This window comes from Barbus barbus (assembly GCF_936440315.1).
Source record: "Barbus barbus genome assembly, chromosome: 18".
Lineage (NCBI taxonomy): Eukaryota > Metazoa > Chordata > Actinopteri > Cypriniformes > Cyprinidae > Barbus > Barbus barbus.
The window spans coordinates 22,107,489-22,126,200 of record NC_136746.1 but is presented as its reverse complement, the minus strand read 5'-3'; the positions used below and the strand labels follow the sequence as shown (position 1 = coordinate 22,126,200).

The following is an 18,712-nucleotide window of genomic DNA, read 5'->3' as shown; positions in this document are numbered from 1 at the left end:
TGCGGAAAACCTTGTTATCAAGGAGTGTTTGTTAGACATAACATCAAGCAAAGTATACACTTTTCGTAGACGCCAAGCATTTACAATGTTAGATTTAATGTTTCAAGTCCTTTATTGTTAACTGAATTTTTTGAATAATTATCTATTTGTTTGTGTTCAAGTTTCAATAGGTGTCCAGTGAATATTTTACTCAGCTGTTTTATCCCAAAATATTAATTACCACATGCCTATTAATTAGGCTATATAAACTTTATTATAATAGGTTATTAACTAATTATAATTATATATTTTATTGTTACAGTGATGTAAAATTGCTTCTACACTAACAAGACTTTAGCTATACTTTCCATCTCTATTCCAAACTGTGCTATTTCTACCACAGAAGATGAGGTAAGCTGACAGCTCACATCTTTCACCATTTTCCTGAATATGACTAGAACAAGGGACTGTGAACTGTCTATTCCTCCCTTTCACATAAATACTAATCTTTAAACTTCTCTGCAAACTGATGCAACATGGGTAGACTAATTCCTAGAGGAGGTAGAAAGAGTGAAAAGAGATGATATTATGGAGGCCAGGTGGGCCTATAGCTCATAGGTCTCTGGAATGCAGAGGGTCGTTGTGGCATTTCACTTGCACCCTGAACCCTGCGGACAGAGCCAAGTGTCACGTCTTTACTACCTGCAGCCTGATCCACTTCACTGTGGGGTGAGGAAGTCACATTAAACTGACAGAAAAACTCCACACCCTCAGGACAAGGAATAAGGAAAGTTGCAAGCAAAAATGAAACAAAAATTCTACTAATGATATGCATATATATTTGATAAATAACCATTCAAAAGTTGTTTTCAGTAAGGACACATTAAGTTGACCAAAAGTGACAGTAAAGACTTTTATAATGCTAAAAAAAGTATATTTCATTTTGCTCTGTTAACTCTATTGACTAATCTCATGAATCCTCTTCATCAAAGAATCCTGAAAAAAATGTACCATGGTTTCCACAAAAATATTAAGCAGCACAATTGTTTTCAACATTATTAAAAATAAAACATGATTCTTACACAGGAATAAATTACATTATAAACAAAATAGTAAAACAGAGAAAACAATTGTTTTAAATAGTAATAATATTACACAATATTATTGTTTTTACTGTGCTTTTATAAAATAAAAAATGTAGCCCAAGTGAGCATAAGAGGCTTTGAAAAATATTTTCAAAAACATTTATCAAAGTCTTGCCAAACCCAAATTTTTTAACTGTGGCGTATATGGATAATAGCGTTTGTCAAATGCATTTGCATTTAAGGTACTACACACATTTTATCGGTTTCTACATTTCCTGGGAATCAGATCCATGACTTCCATGCCATGCCAGCACCATGTTTCACAGTTTGAGCTGGTACAGCTTTAAAACAAAAACAAAAATGTGGCCTAAATCTACCTTTGGTGGACAATGTTACTTTACAATATTTATAAAACTAAAGTTGTTCCTAAATCTTCTCAAAATGCAGCAAAGTCACAAATGTAAGCAAGTCTGAATTGGCTACAGATTTGGGGATTTCCAGATTCTAATATTTCATTCGAATATTCAATGTCCAATAAATAGAAACAAATGCCTCTAAAATGAAACACAACACACATTAGGAAGTATTTGAAAAGACCACAACCCAAAGAGTAAAATTACAGGTTCTAGCAGCAGATAAACCATTAGAATATGCAGTCTATAAGCTGATACATACTGTAGAGTACAACACAAAAGACCAACTACAATATAAGCTTTCCTGCAACAAAAACTTTGAACTCAGAATATCTGGATATAGCTGGAAGTTGCTATATCAGTTAATGGTAAGACAACCCAGAAGAGCTATTCAAATGAACTCCACCAGACTCAGTTTAGTGTCTAAATGGGAATGTTTCTGGAGTGTTAAGCCCTGTTGAGGTGTAAGAAGAGAAAGGTTATAGCAAACATAACCTTGTGCTTGAGCTATGCACCGTGACAGAGAGGCCATGAGACCTTGACTGCCAACACCTGCCATTAGTCATCAGGTATTCGGAAACATTTTCATAAGCATGAGGCCCCCTCAACAATGTTTCTCACAGACACACACACAGTCTTCCTCTTCTTCCCTTCCCTGTCCTGTCACACACACCTGTCAGCACATTTGGTTTAAAGCTATGAGCGGAAATGGTACAAAAACAAACTTAAATTTCTTACATTTCCCAAAGTTTAAACAAAAGAAACAAAACAAACACTTATATTTCTTACATTTCCCAAAGTTTAAACAAAAGAAACAAAACAAAAACGTACATTTCTTACATTTCCCAGTTTAAACAAAAGAACATTTCTGAAATAAAACATAACAAAAACAGAAATAAATCAAACAAAGCAAGAAATACAGAAAGGACATCAAAGAGAGAAACAAAAAAACAGACGAAATATATTAGGCAATTAAAAACAAAAAGAAGCAAAACAAACATGAAATGCTAAAAATCATGCTACTCACTTTCGGTGGCGGTCTCGTTATTGAAGTCCAAGGCCTCCACTATCAACGTGTAGGACCTCTGAAAGAGAAAAACACACACATGCAGTCAGCAGTGAAACCAAAACAAAGAAACATCAAAGATCATTTTACATCAACAGAGCTTTAGTCAGGGACCTTGACTCGTACCCAATAAACACCAATGACAAAATGTGACCATGGGGACACGCTGAGAAATGTGCCGTGAAAGATCAGAAGAATAATACAAACTTCATCTTCAACCTTATCTGGTAGTGCTCTCCTGAAACTTTGGGCAAATACAGTATCACCATCTTTACAATTTAAACAATGACTGGCAGAATAGATCAACAAGCATCCTTGTTTTGGTAATACACTAATTGGTGACACTTTGGTGACACTTATTTACATTTTTTAATCAACAAATTTGTTCATTCAAACTTATTTGCTTGTGCATATGAAATTAAACTATTACATTTGGTGCAATTTAAGATGTTTCTTTACAAATTTTTAAAATAATAATTAATAAAAATGTAATAATAAGCTTTATTTGTATAGCACCTTTCATATGGTACATGGAATTCAGCTCACAGTGCTTTATAATAAAAAAATTATTACAATAAACACCAAGTTCACATGAAAACGTAAAATTCATAAAAAAAAAAAAAAAAAAAAAATCATAATTAAAACCAAATGATTCAAGATAAAGTCCCTTTTGTAAAGTTTATAAAAGTTAAAATTATTACATACATAAAATGGAAATTTAAACCAAGTAGGCTAATAAGGAAACAAAACTAATTAAACGGATTTAGGTTTTTCATTGTGCTTGAGCACTGCAGCATCAGGCTGTTCCTCTCCATTCGGATTTTTTTCCCCCCAGAAAATAATGAAATTTCCAGAAATGACAGACCTCAGACTTCTTTTACATGTGTGTGTTTATTATGTGTGAGGGTCTAGTATGGTCGAATCACTGGGTCATGTTATTCACACTGACAGTTATGTGGCATCAGTTCAACGGTCATTGCAAGGACATTAGGTCCAACATTTTGTACATTCAGAGAAGCCCTTCTATCTTAGTACTAGCTTTATTATGCAAAGCACCCATTTCATTTGCAGACTGACAAATTGGAAGGAAACATCTATCCTATTTTGACTATATAATAGTTGAGAAACGGTGATGGAATCGGATGGCAGCATCATGGTTCTTTAATATATACAATAATGCTGAATGATTCATATCCATGTACCACACTATTTACATGGTACTCTGAGAAAACCACACAGTTTGATCCAAGAGGTAAAGGTTTGGCTGGTGGGTGAAACACACTGGTAGATGCCATAACTGCACCATTAGAGGGCAAAAAACAACAACTTTTCCCATTGAAAAGTTTGGGATTGTAAATGTCTTGATGGTGCCAGTTGCTGGTTGGCTGATGTCATCATGTGATTAGTCAAATTAGGTTATTGTGTAATGTGTGCAGATCTGAGTGCTCTTAAGCAATGGTGGTGGAAATCAAACTGGACTTATTTTCTGTACCAGCTGAGCAATGGAAATGCTGACAGTCCAGTGCTGTCCAATTATTATAGACCTCCTTGGTTCTACCAAGGTTCATATTTTAAAAAATATACATATATATTTGTTATTTCTGCCACAGAATGCCTTACAGTACATACAGACTAATACATTTTCACTAATGTCCATTCTGCGTAATTACCTCACATGACAGAAAGAGTTACGAGAAGGAGAAGAAAATTGCAGGTTGAAAGTGAACTTGTTTCTTTGAAAAACACACAAAAATCCCCTTTCACTTCTCGCTTTCAGGTCTTTTGTGTGCTGCGTTTTGTTCCTCTTTTTCCCCTCGGAGAGGAATGTGGAGTGAGGATCTGAGGGAGTTGCGGGGGGTGGGCTGCTTTTAGCATGACTCCAATGCAGGCCGAGATCTCTGGAGGGCTTGGCTACATTTCAGCACTTCTGAAACGCTTTGTCTGACTTAAGGTCATCATGGCTCTCACCGATATCAGGTAACAAGAGTCACAGAGAGAGAGAGAGAGCGAGAGAGAGAGCGATTACTCCGCCTGAGAGGATAAAATGAGCGTCCATATCTAGGATTTAGTGTTAGAAGTTGATCGAAAAAAGCAGAAGGATATGAGAGAAAACGAGCATGCGTGCGAAAGCGCCTGTGCCAGAATTGAAGCGTCTCTTTTCGGCACCTACTTGTCAGATTCACACACTCGTACTCTTGACGAGGGACCATGGAATTTCCAACATCTCCAAGGTTCTCACTGTCCGTCTGCAGCAACGATGGATCCTGAGTACCCTACGCCAAACCATTCAAACAAACCAATGCGCAACACCTCTCACTGTACAAAGAGCTAAAATTAGTCTGGGTCATGCAGATCTCTACGACCTGAAAAATATCAAGATAACAACGTCGCCAAAACAAAGCATAAGCTTAAGTGGAAAATGTCAGCCAAGTGGTACTAGAGATCCTAGCCAATACAATACAACTTTCTACACACTAAGATTGTATATTTTTTTGTCCAAATAAATTAAAAATTAAACGCTAAAAGCTAAAATAAGCCATTTTAAATGCTACAAGTAAATTTAGGAATCTAAATGTAAAATTTATAAAAAAAAGTCTGAAATTAGCATTCACAACTGAATATCTAATTTCGGCAAATATACACATACACACATACATGGATCAAAACCTTTCATCAAAGTTCTTGTCGTAAAACCAAAACAATACCCATTCTTGCCTTAGTAGAACTTTGATGATCTTTTTTGATCCACTTCAGATGTCGATTACTGTATATCCAGTATCAACCGAATAAATAATAATTAAAAAAGAAATAAATTGGAAGATACCTGTTAAGGCGCTGATATATTGTGCATTCCTAAAAGGTACACAATTAGGATGTGCTAAACTTTATATTCAAGACATATAATCAAGACATTTTTGAAAGTATTTTAAACTTATTTCCCCAAAAAACTTAATGTTTGTCCAAGATACATTACAACAGCCAAGTATGTCCATCTGCATGTGCTTCAAGTGCATTAATTAAAAGATACATGTTTTAAGGACAGAAAGTTTTTCTGTGCAAAATCTCCAAGTGCTTATTAAAGCACAGGTGCTAAAATACCTAAAATCCGATCCCGCTCCCCTCTCTCCACCCAATGCTACTGTCCTGTCCCAATAAAGGCATAAAAATCCCATTAATATAACTTTAAAAAATTACACTACTCAAACTCATTAACCAGCTACTCATGCCATCTCAGTCACCGTGTTTATGGTTATTAAATATCAGTTTATTTGATGCAAGCTGTGTCACCTCCACTGAGATACACCGGCTTGTCCTTCCTCTCCTTGTCCACACTTGAATAAATTGTTAACACAAACATGCTGTTGATTCACAGCCCCCATTGAATTAACAAATCTTGCCAGTTTATGTATATCAAGCACACAGCTCATTAATTTCAGCTGCCCTGCACTTCCACACAGTGTTTGAAAGTGACCGCTGCTATATATTACGGACATGTCCGGACATGAGCTAGCACAACCTCCCATCAGATCAGGACAGTGACTAAATGTAATGGACTTAGTAACTTAAGCAATTGTTTTACCTGACATTATGTAGTTTTACATTTACATTTATGCATTTGGTATATGCTTTGATCCAAAGCGACTTGCATTGCATTGAAGGCATATTTTTTGTATCAGTTCATGCATTCTCTGGGAACCAATCTCATGACCTTGGTGTTGCTAGCAACACGCTCTACTCTTTGAGCTACAGGAAAGTTTTGTGCCTTAAAAGGGTTTAAACAGGCTAAATGAATGAGAAACAATCATGGTTTTTCGGTGAGAAGCAGGGGAGGTTTAAAGAAAAGGGCCACTGTGGATCTCACTCCATAACTCACAATCTGGTTATCAGCTCTAAATGCCTGCTGGTGCCAGGTTCATTTTTCCCATGCTTGTCACTGACCTCAGTGTGTCATCATTGAACTCTCACTATCCCCATTAGCAGACTCCCAAACTTCACACTGCATTTGCCTTATCGCTCTAGGCCTTCACAGACATCTGATAAAGGTCTACACTTGCTCCCAAAAACCCTGAGCTCTGATATGAGTATTCGGCTTCTACAAACGGTTGAGGCTCCTCGTTTTTTTGCTTTTATCACACTCACTTGCTGTGGGAATCTGCCGAGTGATGTCTCCGTTGGTAAAAGTGTGATTGCTAATAAGGAGAGGCTGACATGTAGAGTGACAAACGTTCAACAACGGCTCTGGATGTACTCCGCCAGATTCCAATCAATCAAAGTCAACAGGGTTTACATTAGCAACTTGGAAAACTAGATTATGACCAAGAAGGTCACCGCCCTTTTTTGCCCTTCAGGAGGTGCAATTACAGAAGGAAGGCTTTTTTGTGAAAGATTCCTATCAGGAGTGGTGGCCGCAGATAAGGGGGGCTCCCAGAGAAAGCTTTTGACAATCTTTCACTGCTCTCTCTGTCGTGGAAAATGAGACAGGCTTCCCTGATAACAGGTCTGTCAGTCACCTGTGCGCACACAAGCGCTACAGGCAGCCATCTAATCTCCTGTCACTCAGGAAGGTGATTGCGGGCAGGGACTGAGGAGAGAATCGGATCACATCAAACGGCACATCAGCGGTCAGGTATCCAGTCAAAGGGAGCGTATTCAAGATTAGACATCTCAATACAACAAATGTTTCCTGGTAACATCATAAATCTGAATTGAGTAAGTCATGTGTGAGGTGATTAAGACAAGTTAGCTAAACAAAACATTAGTATTACACTACTTTACAATGGCCTAACAATACCTTATTAAAGACCTTAACAAGGGTGAGAAAAAAGACAAACGATGCATTTCCCCGTTCTACGACTTGAGCAATTTGCACTTAAGTGCCACATCAGAGGAGACCGTATAAAGCAAACATGTCATTATCCCCTTAGCTGCCCGTAGCTCTTTCCCTCAGGCGTGTGGACGGTTCACCTGCATTTTATTCCCACACTGACCAACCCTCAGCCTGCTGTCTTTCCCAACAGCATAAGAGAAATGGACAGAATATGCTCAGAAAAGCAAAAGAATGAGTTTAAAATATGGTTTGGATTACTTCTGTGTTTACTTTGAAAGGGACATGAATTAAATACACACATAAATACTAGTTTGGGTTTTAGGAAAGGGAACGGGTTCACAGACTATTAAACAGAATGGAAGATGGGACAGGAAAAAAGGAATTATCCAATTTGCTGGTGAACCAGCTTTTTGGCTCATGCTGAGCAGACAGACCCCAGGTGCATTCAGGGCCACAGGGCCAGAGAGCAGCGCTGTAATTTGCTGAAATGGCCAGTATGAGAAGAAAGGTCAGGGCTGGGGCGGGTTTGTCTAGGAGCCGATCTCAACACTGCTGAGTCGAACGCAGCTTCCTGTTGCTTGCCCTAGGCCGGCATTATTCCTGGACTGGCTCCATTATGCACAGTAATCCTCCCTGTAGCCAGTTTGGCCCGGCTATTGTCACCCCCCGTTTCATGTTCGCTGAAGCTAGCTCTGTCTGGGTGGGCTATGACTAAAACCCTCTCTCTCTCTCTCTCTCTCTCTTTTACACCCCTCTCTAAAACTAAAAGCACGGGGCAATCAAATGCAGTAAAAGGTGCAAAATAAATGGGTGGTATTCCTGTAAATGAAACATTTAAAGTTTGGCGACGAGATTTGGCTGTTGTGTCTGGGAACTTGCTGAGAGTAATTACCGAGGGTTGCAAAGTTAAAAGGTGCCATACCTAGTCTCCAGTCAGCCGTGACTGACACAAAGCCTGAACTTCAACTCTCCCCAGCTGCCAACCGAAAAAATTATTAGCGACTGACTGAAGTGTGCTATATGGTAATTTTAGATTTTATCATAATTTTAATGATTAAAAGAAACCATTTGCAGTATGCTTTGGAAGTGCATATTACAAAAATAGCTGAAGTGTTACATGATCAACACATGCCAACTAGCCATCTAGTTCACATACTGGACAGGTGGGCAGCTCACTGGGGCGAACAGTTCAAACAGGGACACGTTTTCCTTGTCAGACCGACAGTTCGTCCTTTGATTTTTTTTTTATTATCATTTTGACCCCGCTGAGAATGTATCCACAATGACATCATCAAGCGAGCAGGTGCACAAGCACTCACGCCAACAGAACGTACGAAAGGACAGTTCAACGTCCCAACAGTCAAGAGCTCCTGACAAATTAACACGAACACAGGGTTCCCACACTTTCTGACCATTCGAATTTTCACAACTGTTGCACGACTTTTAAAATTTGATTACTTGATTATAATTTTACAGGCCTCAAAATCATGTTTCCTGAGATTTTCATGTTTTCCAGGACTGTGGGAATCCTGGGAATATCTTATTTCTGAATAGGGAATCCCAGAAAACTGTATCAAGTAGATCAATACCACTAAAATAGCCCCAACAAAGGTATTGCTACCAGTTTAAGGTTACACTACACCAAGGTTTACGACCCCCAACCAGGCTGTCAGCCAACCCTGTGACCCTGCCTATAAATGAAGCTAGAGTAACACTTTCATTAAGAATATTAACTAACATCACTACATGACATATCATTCAACATATGTCAGAAATCTCCTAAAAAAAGTATGTTTTATCTAGCTTACATTCTCCATTGACCCCCCTGGAGTACCTTCAGGGACCCACAGGGGTCCACAAGCCCACAATTTATTTAGTTAATACAGCTTAAATGTTGGCAGACATCACACTACATACTACAGCAGGGATTCTATTACACGGCTACATATCATAACACACAGGTTTACTGCAAATCACCTGCAGTTTAGACTGACTTGATAACACAGGTTATAAAAACCCCTTAAAGAGATGACTACCATTTCAAGAGATCACCTCAACTCATAAATTCTTTAGTGCTACAAGACAAACATGGTTGATCTCTCTTCTGTGGAGCTTCGGCTCGTGTGCTTCACACCAAACAAATCTTCTTTTATTTGCATTCTAATGCAGTGACACAAATGAAGAGGTTTATTTGATGTATTTATTTACAGAGTTAGCTGGCTGCCAGAAAGGAGCTCCATGAGGAGAGGATTTACTGCAGGCCACTGTCAACATAGCAGGAAATTATAATCAAGACATAAATGTTTTGCCAAGGAAACATCTTTGCTTACATCCGTTTAACATTTAAATGCTATCACTTTCAACTCGACTTTATTCATCAGTAAACAAATTGTTGAGTAGTGTAATGAAGACCTCTGGGTTGTTGTTTTGTCTACGGTGTCATGCACACACAACTAAACCGAGCAGGTTTAAACTCCAGGACAAACCTCACACGTGGATCGAAACATTACTACGATGTATCACCAACGTTGCGTCATCATCACCCGCTATGACCACATTAATTATGCGCTAAAACAAGAAATGGGACATTTACTCACCGGCCAGGCAAAACTGAAGGGTAAAACAATCCTTGACTTTTCACTCCGCGTTCCCTTGGTCGAAAATTTATTCCCACCGAGAACGGCCGTAGATCCAGTTCCGAAACTGCAAGCCCCAGCCGCGGAAACTCGCGATTGATATTCCTTCAGACAAACTTTAAAATATGTATCACATTCGTCCCGCGTGCATTTGCGATCCGCCGGGTTCCTCTCGCCGTCGCAGCACGAGCCGTTCTGCAGCTCGCCTTTCGCATTCTGCATCGATACGATTTCCAGCTCGAAGTGCCCCGATGCATCAGACACCTGTTGAGAAGAAAAACTTTAAATCCGTGTATATAAAGTGCAGCAAATTCTAATTAGTCTCGTTTTATGGAATACAGTGCTAAACTTTGTCTGCCTATCTGTCAGTGTCAGATTGCAGAACGCGCTGCTTTTGAGAAGTCCAAACAAGGTTGTTGGATATCACACAGAAGATAATTTGTCAGTGCTATTTTATAGTACATAGCTATGTGTTACAGTATATTTAGAAAATAAATAGCATACAGAACATTTCAGTTATTTAAAACAGACTCACCTTCGTCGGCAAGCATAACAAAAAGGCATGAAGGTAGAAAGCAGAAAATACTGAACTCCGTCGCACAATCATGCCTTCTTGTTGGTGTTGTTTTGAGACTCAGAAGTTCTAGCCGCCTCACGGCTCTAATGTACTCCCCGATTTAACATGCACGGGTGGAGAACAACTTTATTTCTTTCAGAAGACTATTTTCCAATGTGTAGGAAACTGCCTCCTATTATCCCAGCGTTTCTGAAATTCGTATCTTTCTTATTCTGCTTCTCTCTCTCAGCGGCGGGTATACATTACACAGAAGCCATGAGAGCGTTTGTCCGCGACTGACTGACTGACTGCGCGTTCAATACACCAAGTTCAGTTAATGGGGGTGGCAAACGCATGCGTAATTTTAATATTCAAAAGTTAAAGGGTGTGGCGTGTAGAGAAGCCCCGCCCGAATCCCCCAGAAGATGACGGGTTTATCTGAGAGACTTAACCGCATGCTCTTCCACTGCAAACATGTTTTATAGATATATAGTTTTAAAGGAAAAGGAATGCAACATAGGTCTACTATATTAATTAGTTCACTGTATGTTAAATATTTTAAATAAAATACAGTTGTACTGTGAAATATTAAGAAAAACGTTTTTAAAAGAAAAAAAACATGTTAAAGTTTTATATTTAACTAGGCAATACATATTATTTTAATATTTCACTGTAAAATAATATTTAATTATCTATCTATCTATCTATCTATCTATCTATCTATCTATCTATCTATCTATCTATCTATCTATCTATCTATCTATCTATCTATCTATCTATCTATCTATCTATCTATCTATCTATCTATCTATCTATCTATCTATCATCTGTCTGTCTGTCTGTCTGTCTGTCTGTCTGTCTGTCTGTCTGTCTGTCTGTCTGTCTGTCTGTCTGTCTGTCTGACTGTCTGTCTGTCTGTCTGTAACAATATAACAATAAACGCATCGACATTTAAAAAGGATGGCTTGCAGCCAGACAGATATGAGAGGTCAGACACTGTTATTTAGAATTGTGGAATGCACATTTAGAAACCTTGAAAGTCATAACATTTATCAGTGTAGAAATATTGACACAAAAAAGGTCATTCACTTTATGATGTCAACCTTTAGTGTTTGAAAAGACTCTTTCAATGGCCGTGTAGTTTGATACCCATGTGTGATAAAATCCCTGAGGCACTCTGTGTGCGTAGATCCATGCACAGTAATCTTCAGTTAATTGCCCCCATAGCTCTTGCTGCCCTCTTGTGGGCATGGGGCAAATCTGAAAAGCTATTCGATTATAGAATCCCACAGACAGGTTATGTAAAGCAAATTATGACTTGAGTACCTGCCAGATATCTTTTGCTCTTTCTCTGACGTCATGCATACAGGTCATACCACAGACCTTAGTGCAAACAGTCCCACAGCATGAGACAGCGGCTAATCAGTAACTAGTGGGTTATTTCGCCACATCATTTTACAACCGCTGTTGTATGTGAAACTGGCTGGATTGTGGTATGGAATCTTCTGATAAGCAACCCCATAAGGAAAAGTGCATTTCTACATGTCAATCAAATAGCTTTTTAGTCACAGTGTTGGGAGTCTCTGTTTATCTCTGTGATTGATCTGAGTAAGGAAGCGATACCACAGAAAGAAAACAATATAAAAGGTATTACAAGCATTTGTCATGTCATGTTAGTATATTACTCTTTATTAGAATCACTGTGGTGAGTTCTTAAATTTGAAATGTATAGAATTTAGTATCACTAACAGTGCAAACAGACTCTCTGTCTGTTATTGGTCAGTCAAACACATAGACCGGCCCTAAACTCACACCATTGGCTGAACCAATATTGCTTTGTTTAAAAGTTCAGTATTTACATTTTTTTACTTTCATTTGGTTCACTTAAAGTTGTTTTATAGAAAGAATATATACTATATGCAATACAATTTAAAATAAAATGTAGATTCACTTTTTGTTTTACCGTTTAACCATTCACCTTTATATTGTAATGACAGCAGAATCACAGCCCTCAATAATGTGTGTGGCCACATTTAGGAGATCCATAGCAAGTTGAGGGCAAGATGCCAGGCTGATATTTCCTGTCGGTGAGGTTCAAGATTAAAGGCGCACTGGACCTTTTGTACCGGCCACTGTGCCTTTAAAAGATTCTGACCCCCAAGAGAGGTCTCAGGTTACTCACTGCATTCAAATAGCCACTATGTGTAATAAGGGTTAATTAGACTATTTAGACCTCAAAACTTGAGCGCTTTTCCCTCAAAGGGTTTCGCCCATTTGGCTATCCGCATTCACATTTCATAGGATGCCAAAGCCCTTCTTTTGAAAGTCAGACAGGTTTGTGGGATTTAAACCACTGCTTTTGTTAGAGAGTCCTGGCCTGTCACTTTAGGATGGTGCTGGTTTAAAGGCAACTATAGATTAGTAAAATCAGTCATAGATTATAGAGTATATCATGTTTGGTATGCTATTGTAACATCAAAAGTTGTTGAAACTGGAGATCTGAAGTTCAGAATCTACTCTGAGAATGTAATTTGAAGATTTTGTATTGTAGTCTTAAGAAACGGTCATGATTGTTGCTGATATAAATATATATTAGTGACTATATTTAAATGTTATATGTTTTGTATAAATATACTTATACATCATAAAATGATTGTCAAAGTTGTGAAAAAAGATTATTGCTAAAAGAAAATACTATTTTAGTCTTTATACTTCAAAATTTCACATTGAACTTGCTGTTTCTTTGCAATTTCTGAGTGAACATTATTTTACAGCAAATCGTACACTAATTTGTGTGTGTATTTTTATAACTCTTTTCCATGTCAGCTTATCCACAGGCCAGGATCTGTGTTTGTAAAGCTGCCCCAGGGCTAATGTGATTTGAGTAATGACCTCACAAGTAAGCCGCAAACCTTTGGGGAGCCCAAATTCGACTGGGGACCCGAGATGTGTACGGGTCATCAGATTGAACTAGACTTTTCCGGTCCCACTCTGCTCTGCTCGCCCCCTTTTTCATCCTTGACTGGGATCAAACCAGGCAGTTATGGGCTTCTAAATCATGCCTGAAACCAGGAACAAAGGGTCAGATGGCTGTTGCAGAGATGACTATCTATTGTCTGACACTCAGTGCTATATACCAATCCAATTACTTAAGCTTGTTGCCACCTCTCATATTACAGTTCACCAATGCAAGTCCAGCCTGACAAGAATGTGGTGGAACAGATTATGTCCCTAATAAGAAAGCCCATGTGCTTTCACTGCAGGTTCTTGGATCTTGACAACCTCTGGCTTTTGAAAAGCTATTTAATTCATAGATTTTTGTCTGTTTGCCATTGGGCCATATATTATATATTTATCTGTATATATTATCAAACAATAATTAATGTCAGAATGTTTAATATTATGGTGGTTGTAGTGTATTGGGGTGACCAGAGTTCTGTCTGGGGATTTATCAAAGATCAATGCTGTGAATCTTCAAAGTGCGCACAGCTGGACGAAGGGGAAACAGAACATTGCTGGCAGATGATTTTGCAGAAATCAAATGTCTCCCGGAAATAAAGACGCACTAATGTTAATCCAAAAATAATACTGTTGTGCACAGGGACGGACTGGGAGTAAAAAACGGCCCTGGATTTTCTCCCAAATAGGCCCACCACAACTACAGTAGCTATATCTCACAATATTGCAGCAATCCTGTCGCATTTATGGCAAATAACATCTCAAAACCCATGGTGACCCTGCTGACAAAAACAATACAAACCATCACAGAAATTCTAATGATTTCCACTACAAATACCATAACAAACTATCAACTTTTAACTATTAAACTAATTAAATAATAGCTTCCTGTAGTGTGTTTTGGAACATATTGCATTAGGATTTAGTGTTTTTTTTTAAACAACCAATTACCAGAGACCAACAGTCACCATTACAGTTTCCATTAAAACCAATACAATTCTCATTATAAATCTGTAAAACCATTACTATAGCTATAGATTCTATTTGCACTGTGTTAAAATAGCAGGATTTTCTGCTATTTATACTACTTATTGCAAATAGTGGCAATTATCTGCACCTCAGTATTGCAATACATTATAAAACCGTATGCAATAATGACTTATTGAGTGAGTGTAAATCTTAATTTTAATTCAAATTATTAAATGGATGCCACCTTATTGATACAATAAAGCCCTACTTTACTTTACAACTACCCTAACCCTAATTTCAACTTTATTTGATTATTTCCTTAATTTGTGCTAAAAATATAAATGTTTTTCTGATGTGATTTGAAATTTGAAAAGGGAGAAAAAAAAGTTTGCCAAAAGGCAGATTCGGACCCGGGTCGATCGCATCTAAAGGAGTATGACACACTCTTTACCATCTGCACCACTATTGGTCGTCCTTTGTAATGTTGACTAGCCCAATCACACATTGGTGGGTGGAGTTAGTGTAAATAAACACTCCGCATCACTTAATCTGACACTTTTTCTTTGATGATGAACCGGCCGGGTCGACGGCCGCTGGATGTACGGCCGTTCTGGACTTCTCCAGAATGTCCAGATGGCCAGTCCGCCCCTGGTTGTGCAACATGTTGTCAACATGTGACTGGACAGGGAAAAAGAAAGAAAATTAATAATAGATGTAGGAACCGTCTGTCAGGGGTGGACTGGGGCCAAAAAGTGGCCCTGGACTTTTTGGCACAGAGCAGCCCACCAAACCCAGTCGGCAACACACCGCACCACACCATAAATGAGTGGCATATTCTTGACATTATAATTTGTCTTTTCTGGTTCATATGGCAAATATCGTAAATAAGAATTTTTACGAGGGACAGTTTTATATCACTAAAGTTAAATACCAATATTATCAGTCCATATGACACAATGCTCTGGTATCGTCTAGAAGACTTGAATAGTGCAGAATGCGGACAGTTTTTATGATGCCTTTCTATTGGTCATATCGAGGGGTGAGAACCAGAAGGGCATAAGTAACATTTTTGGTAAAATGGAGATATATACATCAAATGAAAGCTCTTAATGAGCTCTTTCTACTGGCAAAGGTACTGTCATCCTTGAGTTTACAAATTTGTATTATAAACAATTGAAATCAGTTCACAAAGTCTGTTTTGGCTCTCCTGTAAAGTTGGTGAAATGTCACTTACGCCCTTCTGGTTCTCACCCCTCGATATATTTGTCCTTTTGCAGGAGCTTGATGTGTATCATTTTAAGGAACAGAGCTCCAATTGTGGAAAAGATACAAATTATTTTGATGATGAAAATACAGTAAACAGTACTTATATTTCAAATAAATGCTGTTCTTTAACTGAGAACCATTATACCAATAATAAAACCATTATTAATAATTGATCACAAATAATAACTGATAATTAGGCTAAGCAACCAATTAGGCAACATTAGAATGATTTCTGAAGGGACACTGAAGACTGGAGTAATGATGCTGAAAATACAGCTTTGATCACAGAAATAAATTACATTTTAAAACATCCTAAATAGAAAACCACTATTTTAAGTGTAATATTTCATAATATTATGTTATTGTTTTACTGTATTTTTGATCAAATAAACTCAATCTTCTTTCAAATAAATAAATAAATAAAAAGCTTGAATTATTTCAAACTTTTAACCACCAGTGTGTATATAAAATAGGCTAATGCATGTGAATTAATAAGCAAATTATATTTTTATTAGGCCTATATAAATCACTTTCCTATGCACAGCACTCGAAAGCAAAAGTCTTCAGATTTACAATGTTCTAGAGTAAGATTGAGAACAATTTTTATAGATTTTTAAACATTTTCTTAGACACGTGAAATCACAGAAGAAAGCAGATTTACATGAACTCTTATCTCATGTCTAGCGAAAACTGCATTATGTAGCCTACATTGTGATGATACGCATAACGGCATTAAAATCTGAGAAATTTGAAAAGGCCAGTAGTAGTTTGCATTCCTGAAAATTAATGTCTGCCGTTTAACTAAACGATTGGCAAATACTGCTGAATTGTCCCGTCATGTTTAGTTGCTTACACCTTACTAGAATATGAAAGAAAGACAGTAAAGCTGCAAGGAGATATTTTTGCATATGGGGGTCATAGAATGTATTGGATTTTTTTTTTTTTAAGAGTGATCTTTATAGTTTTAGAAGATTAATTCTAATTTAATTCCAAATAACAGCATTTATTTGTAATAGAAATCTTTAGTGACATTTTCAATGTCTTTACTTTTTCCTATAATGCACCCTTACTGAATAATAATTTTGATTTCTTAAATAAAAATAAAAAAAAAAAAACATACTCTTTTGAACAGTCCTGTAGTTTAGAAATGTTTCATTTTTTTTTCTGGATTTCAGAGAATTGCCCTAATTGAAGGAACACCCATATTCTGATTTACAAGTCAGGCAAACTTTATAAATAATGGACATTTTCATTTCAGTGTTTGTGTATATGTACTTTCATGTGTGTTTATGTAGGTACTCTCTTAAGCTGTTCATTGACATTGACAGTCTGATTGTACTTTGTGAGGATGGAGAGAACTGATCTTGGCCAGATGACACTGTAAAGGCAATGGTATTTGAGGAAGTGAGAGCTAGAGTGCTTTGGAACATCTTTCTGCTTAGAACTTCTCACTCACACTTTTAGAATATTTACACTTTCTGTTTACATGACCAGCTTTTACTTACCAGGACCAGGGCGGCAAAGGCTGTGGGTCCTGATATAAATATTATTCTCCCCTGAGATGTGGGACCTCCATTGTTATTTTCAACATTTATCTTTAACTGGCTCTTGTCAAATAAATAATGGAGATCTCATTGGGGACTGCATCGGGTGGCAGATGGAAAGAAATCAAGCTCTAGGTCAGGTTATAGGTTTGGCATTTCAGCTTTGACAAGGTCATCTTTTTATGCTTTTATTACTGCATAGGGTGAAGTATATGAACTAGGCATGCTAAGTATAAACTTTTATCTGGATGACACAATATCATAGATCTTGATGTAAATTGAAATGATAAGCTTCAGGCAGTGGTAAAATAATGCTCTACTTTGATTACAGTACAGTAAAAGAAATATGGCTTTGATTATTGGATTACCACTATGATAAAACGTTGGACTCTTTACCTATCTATCTATCTATCTATCTATCTATCTATCTATCTATCTATCTATCTATCTATCTATCTGTCTATCTGTCTGTCTGTCTGTCTGTCTGTCTGTCTGTCTGTCTGTCTGTCTGTCTGTCTGTCTGTCTGTCTATCTATCTATCTATCTATCTATCTATCTATCTATCTATCTGTCTATCTGTCTATCTGTCTATCTGTCTGTCTGTCTGTCTGTCTGTCTGTCTGTCTATCTGTCCGTCCGTCCGTCTGTCTATCTGTGTATTTGTCTGTCTGTCTATACGAGCAAATTAAAAATGAAGCAATAAGGTCTTGCTGTGCTAATATTGAACGTTGCAATCAGAAACGCCTGATAAGAATGAATGAATCAACTCTAGTGTTTGAAAGAATGAATCAACTCTAGTGTTTAAAAGGCTTATTTTATATCATTATAAAGTATTATTTTATATTCTAACATATAATACATTACAGTTTTTCTCCATTGGTTTGGCTCATTTCTTGAAACAGAAATTACATTCTCAAAACTCTAAGATCGTTTGGCAAAACACTCTTACAGTTTAGCACAACACTATAGCTCACCTGCAAAAGCTCATATCTCTTCCAAAACTGTTCACTCAGGCTTCAATCTAAATCCCTTTCTCATTTAAACAGTCAGTGTCTCCAAAATGGCAAAGATCCTTCTCAATAGCTTTGGCTCCTTTCTCGACACAGATCGGACATTCTCATCATTCTTGGTGCTTTTGTCAAAATAAACCTGGATGGTTGATCACAACAACATGGTTCACCTGCAAAAGCTCATATCTCTCCTAAAACAGTTCACTCATGTGTCAAAACTACATTTCTTTCTAATCTGAATAGTCAGTGCCCCCAAAATGCATCGTCCCTTTGGCATTGTGTGAGTACTGCCATACAAAATGTTTAGATATTTTGTCACTATGGCAGAGGACCAACAATATACAACAGAAAAGAGTAGCATCCAAGGTTTGACATCACAGATTGCACTCACACTACCAAGGA

The 18,712-nt window shown here is 37.5% G+C and overlaps 1 protein-coding gene across 1 annotated transcript in view; it reads right to left on the bottom strand.

The window, feature by feature from the left end:
• Positions 1 to 10,905, bottom strand: part of LOC306884543 (protein jagged-1b-like) — a 31,188-nt gene extending 20,283 nt beyond the window's left edge. Inside the window, exons 1-3 of the mRNA XM_079440491.1 lie at positions 10,543 to 10,905; positions 9,969 to 10,271; positions 2,505 to 2,562 (exon numbers count right to left, since the gene is read on the bottom strand). Of these exons, the coding sequence (XP_079296617.1) occupies positions 2,505 to 2,562; positions 9,969 to 10,271; positions 10,543 to 10,614 (433 nt within the window). The 5' untranslated portion in view covers positions 10,615 to 10,905. The remainder of the gene's footprint in view (positions 1 to 2,504; positions 2,563 to 9,968; positions 10,272 to 10,542) is intronic.
• Between the last annotated feature and the right edge of the window lie 7,807 nt (positions 10,906 to 18,712).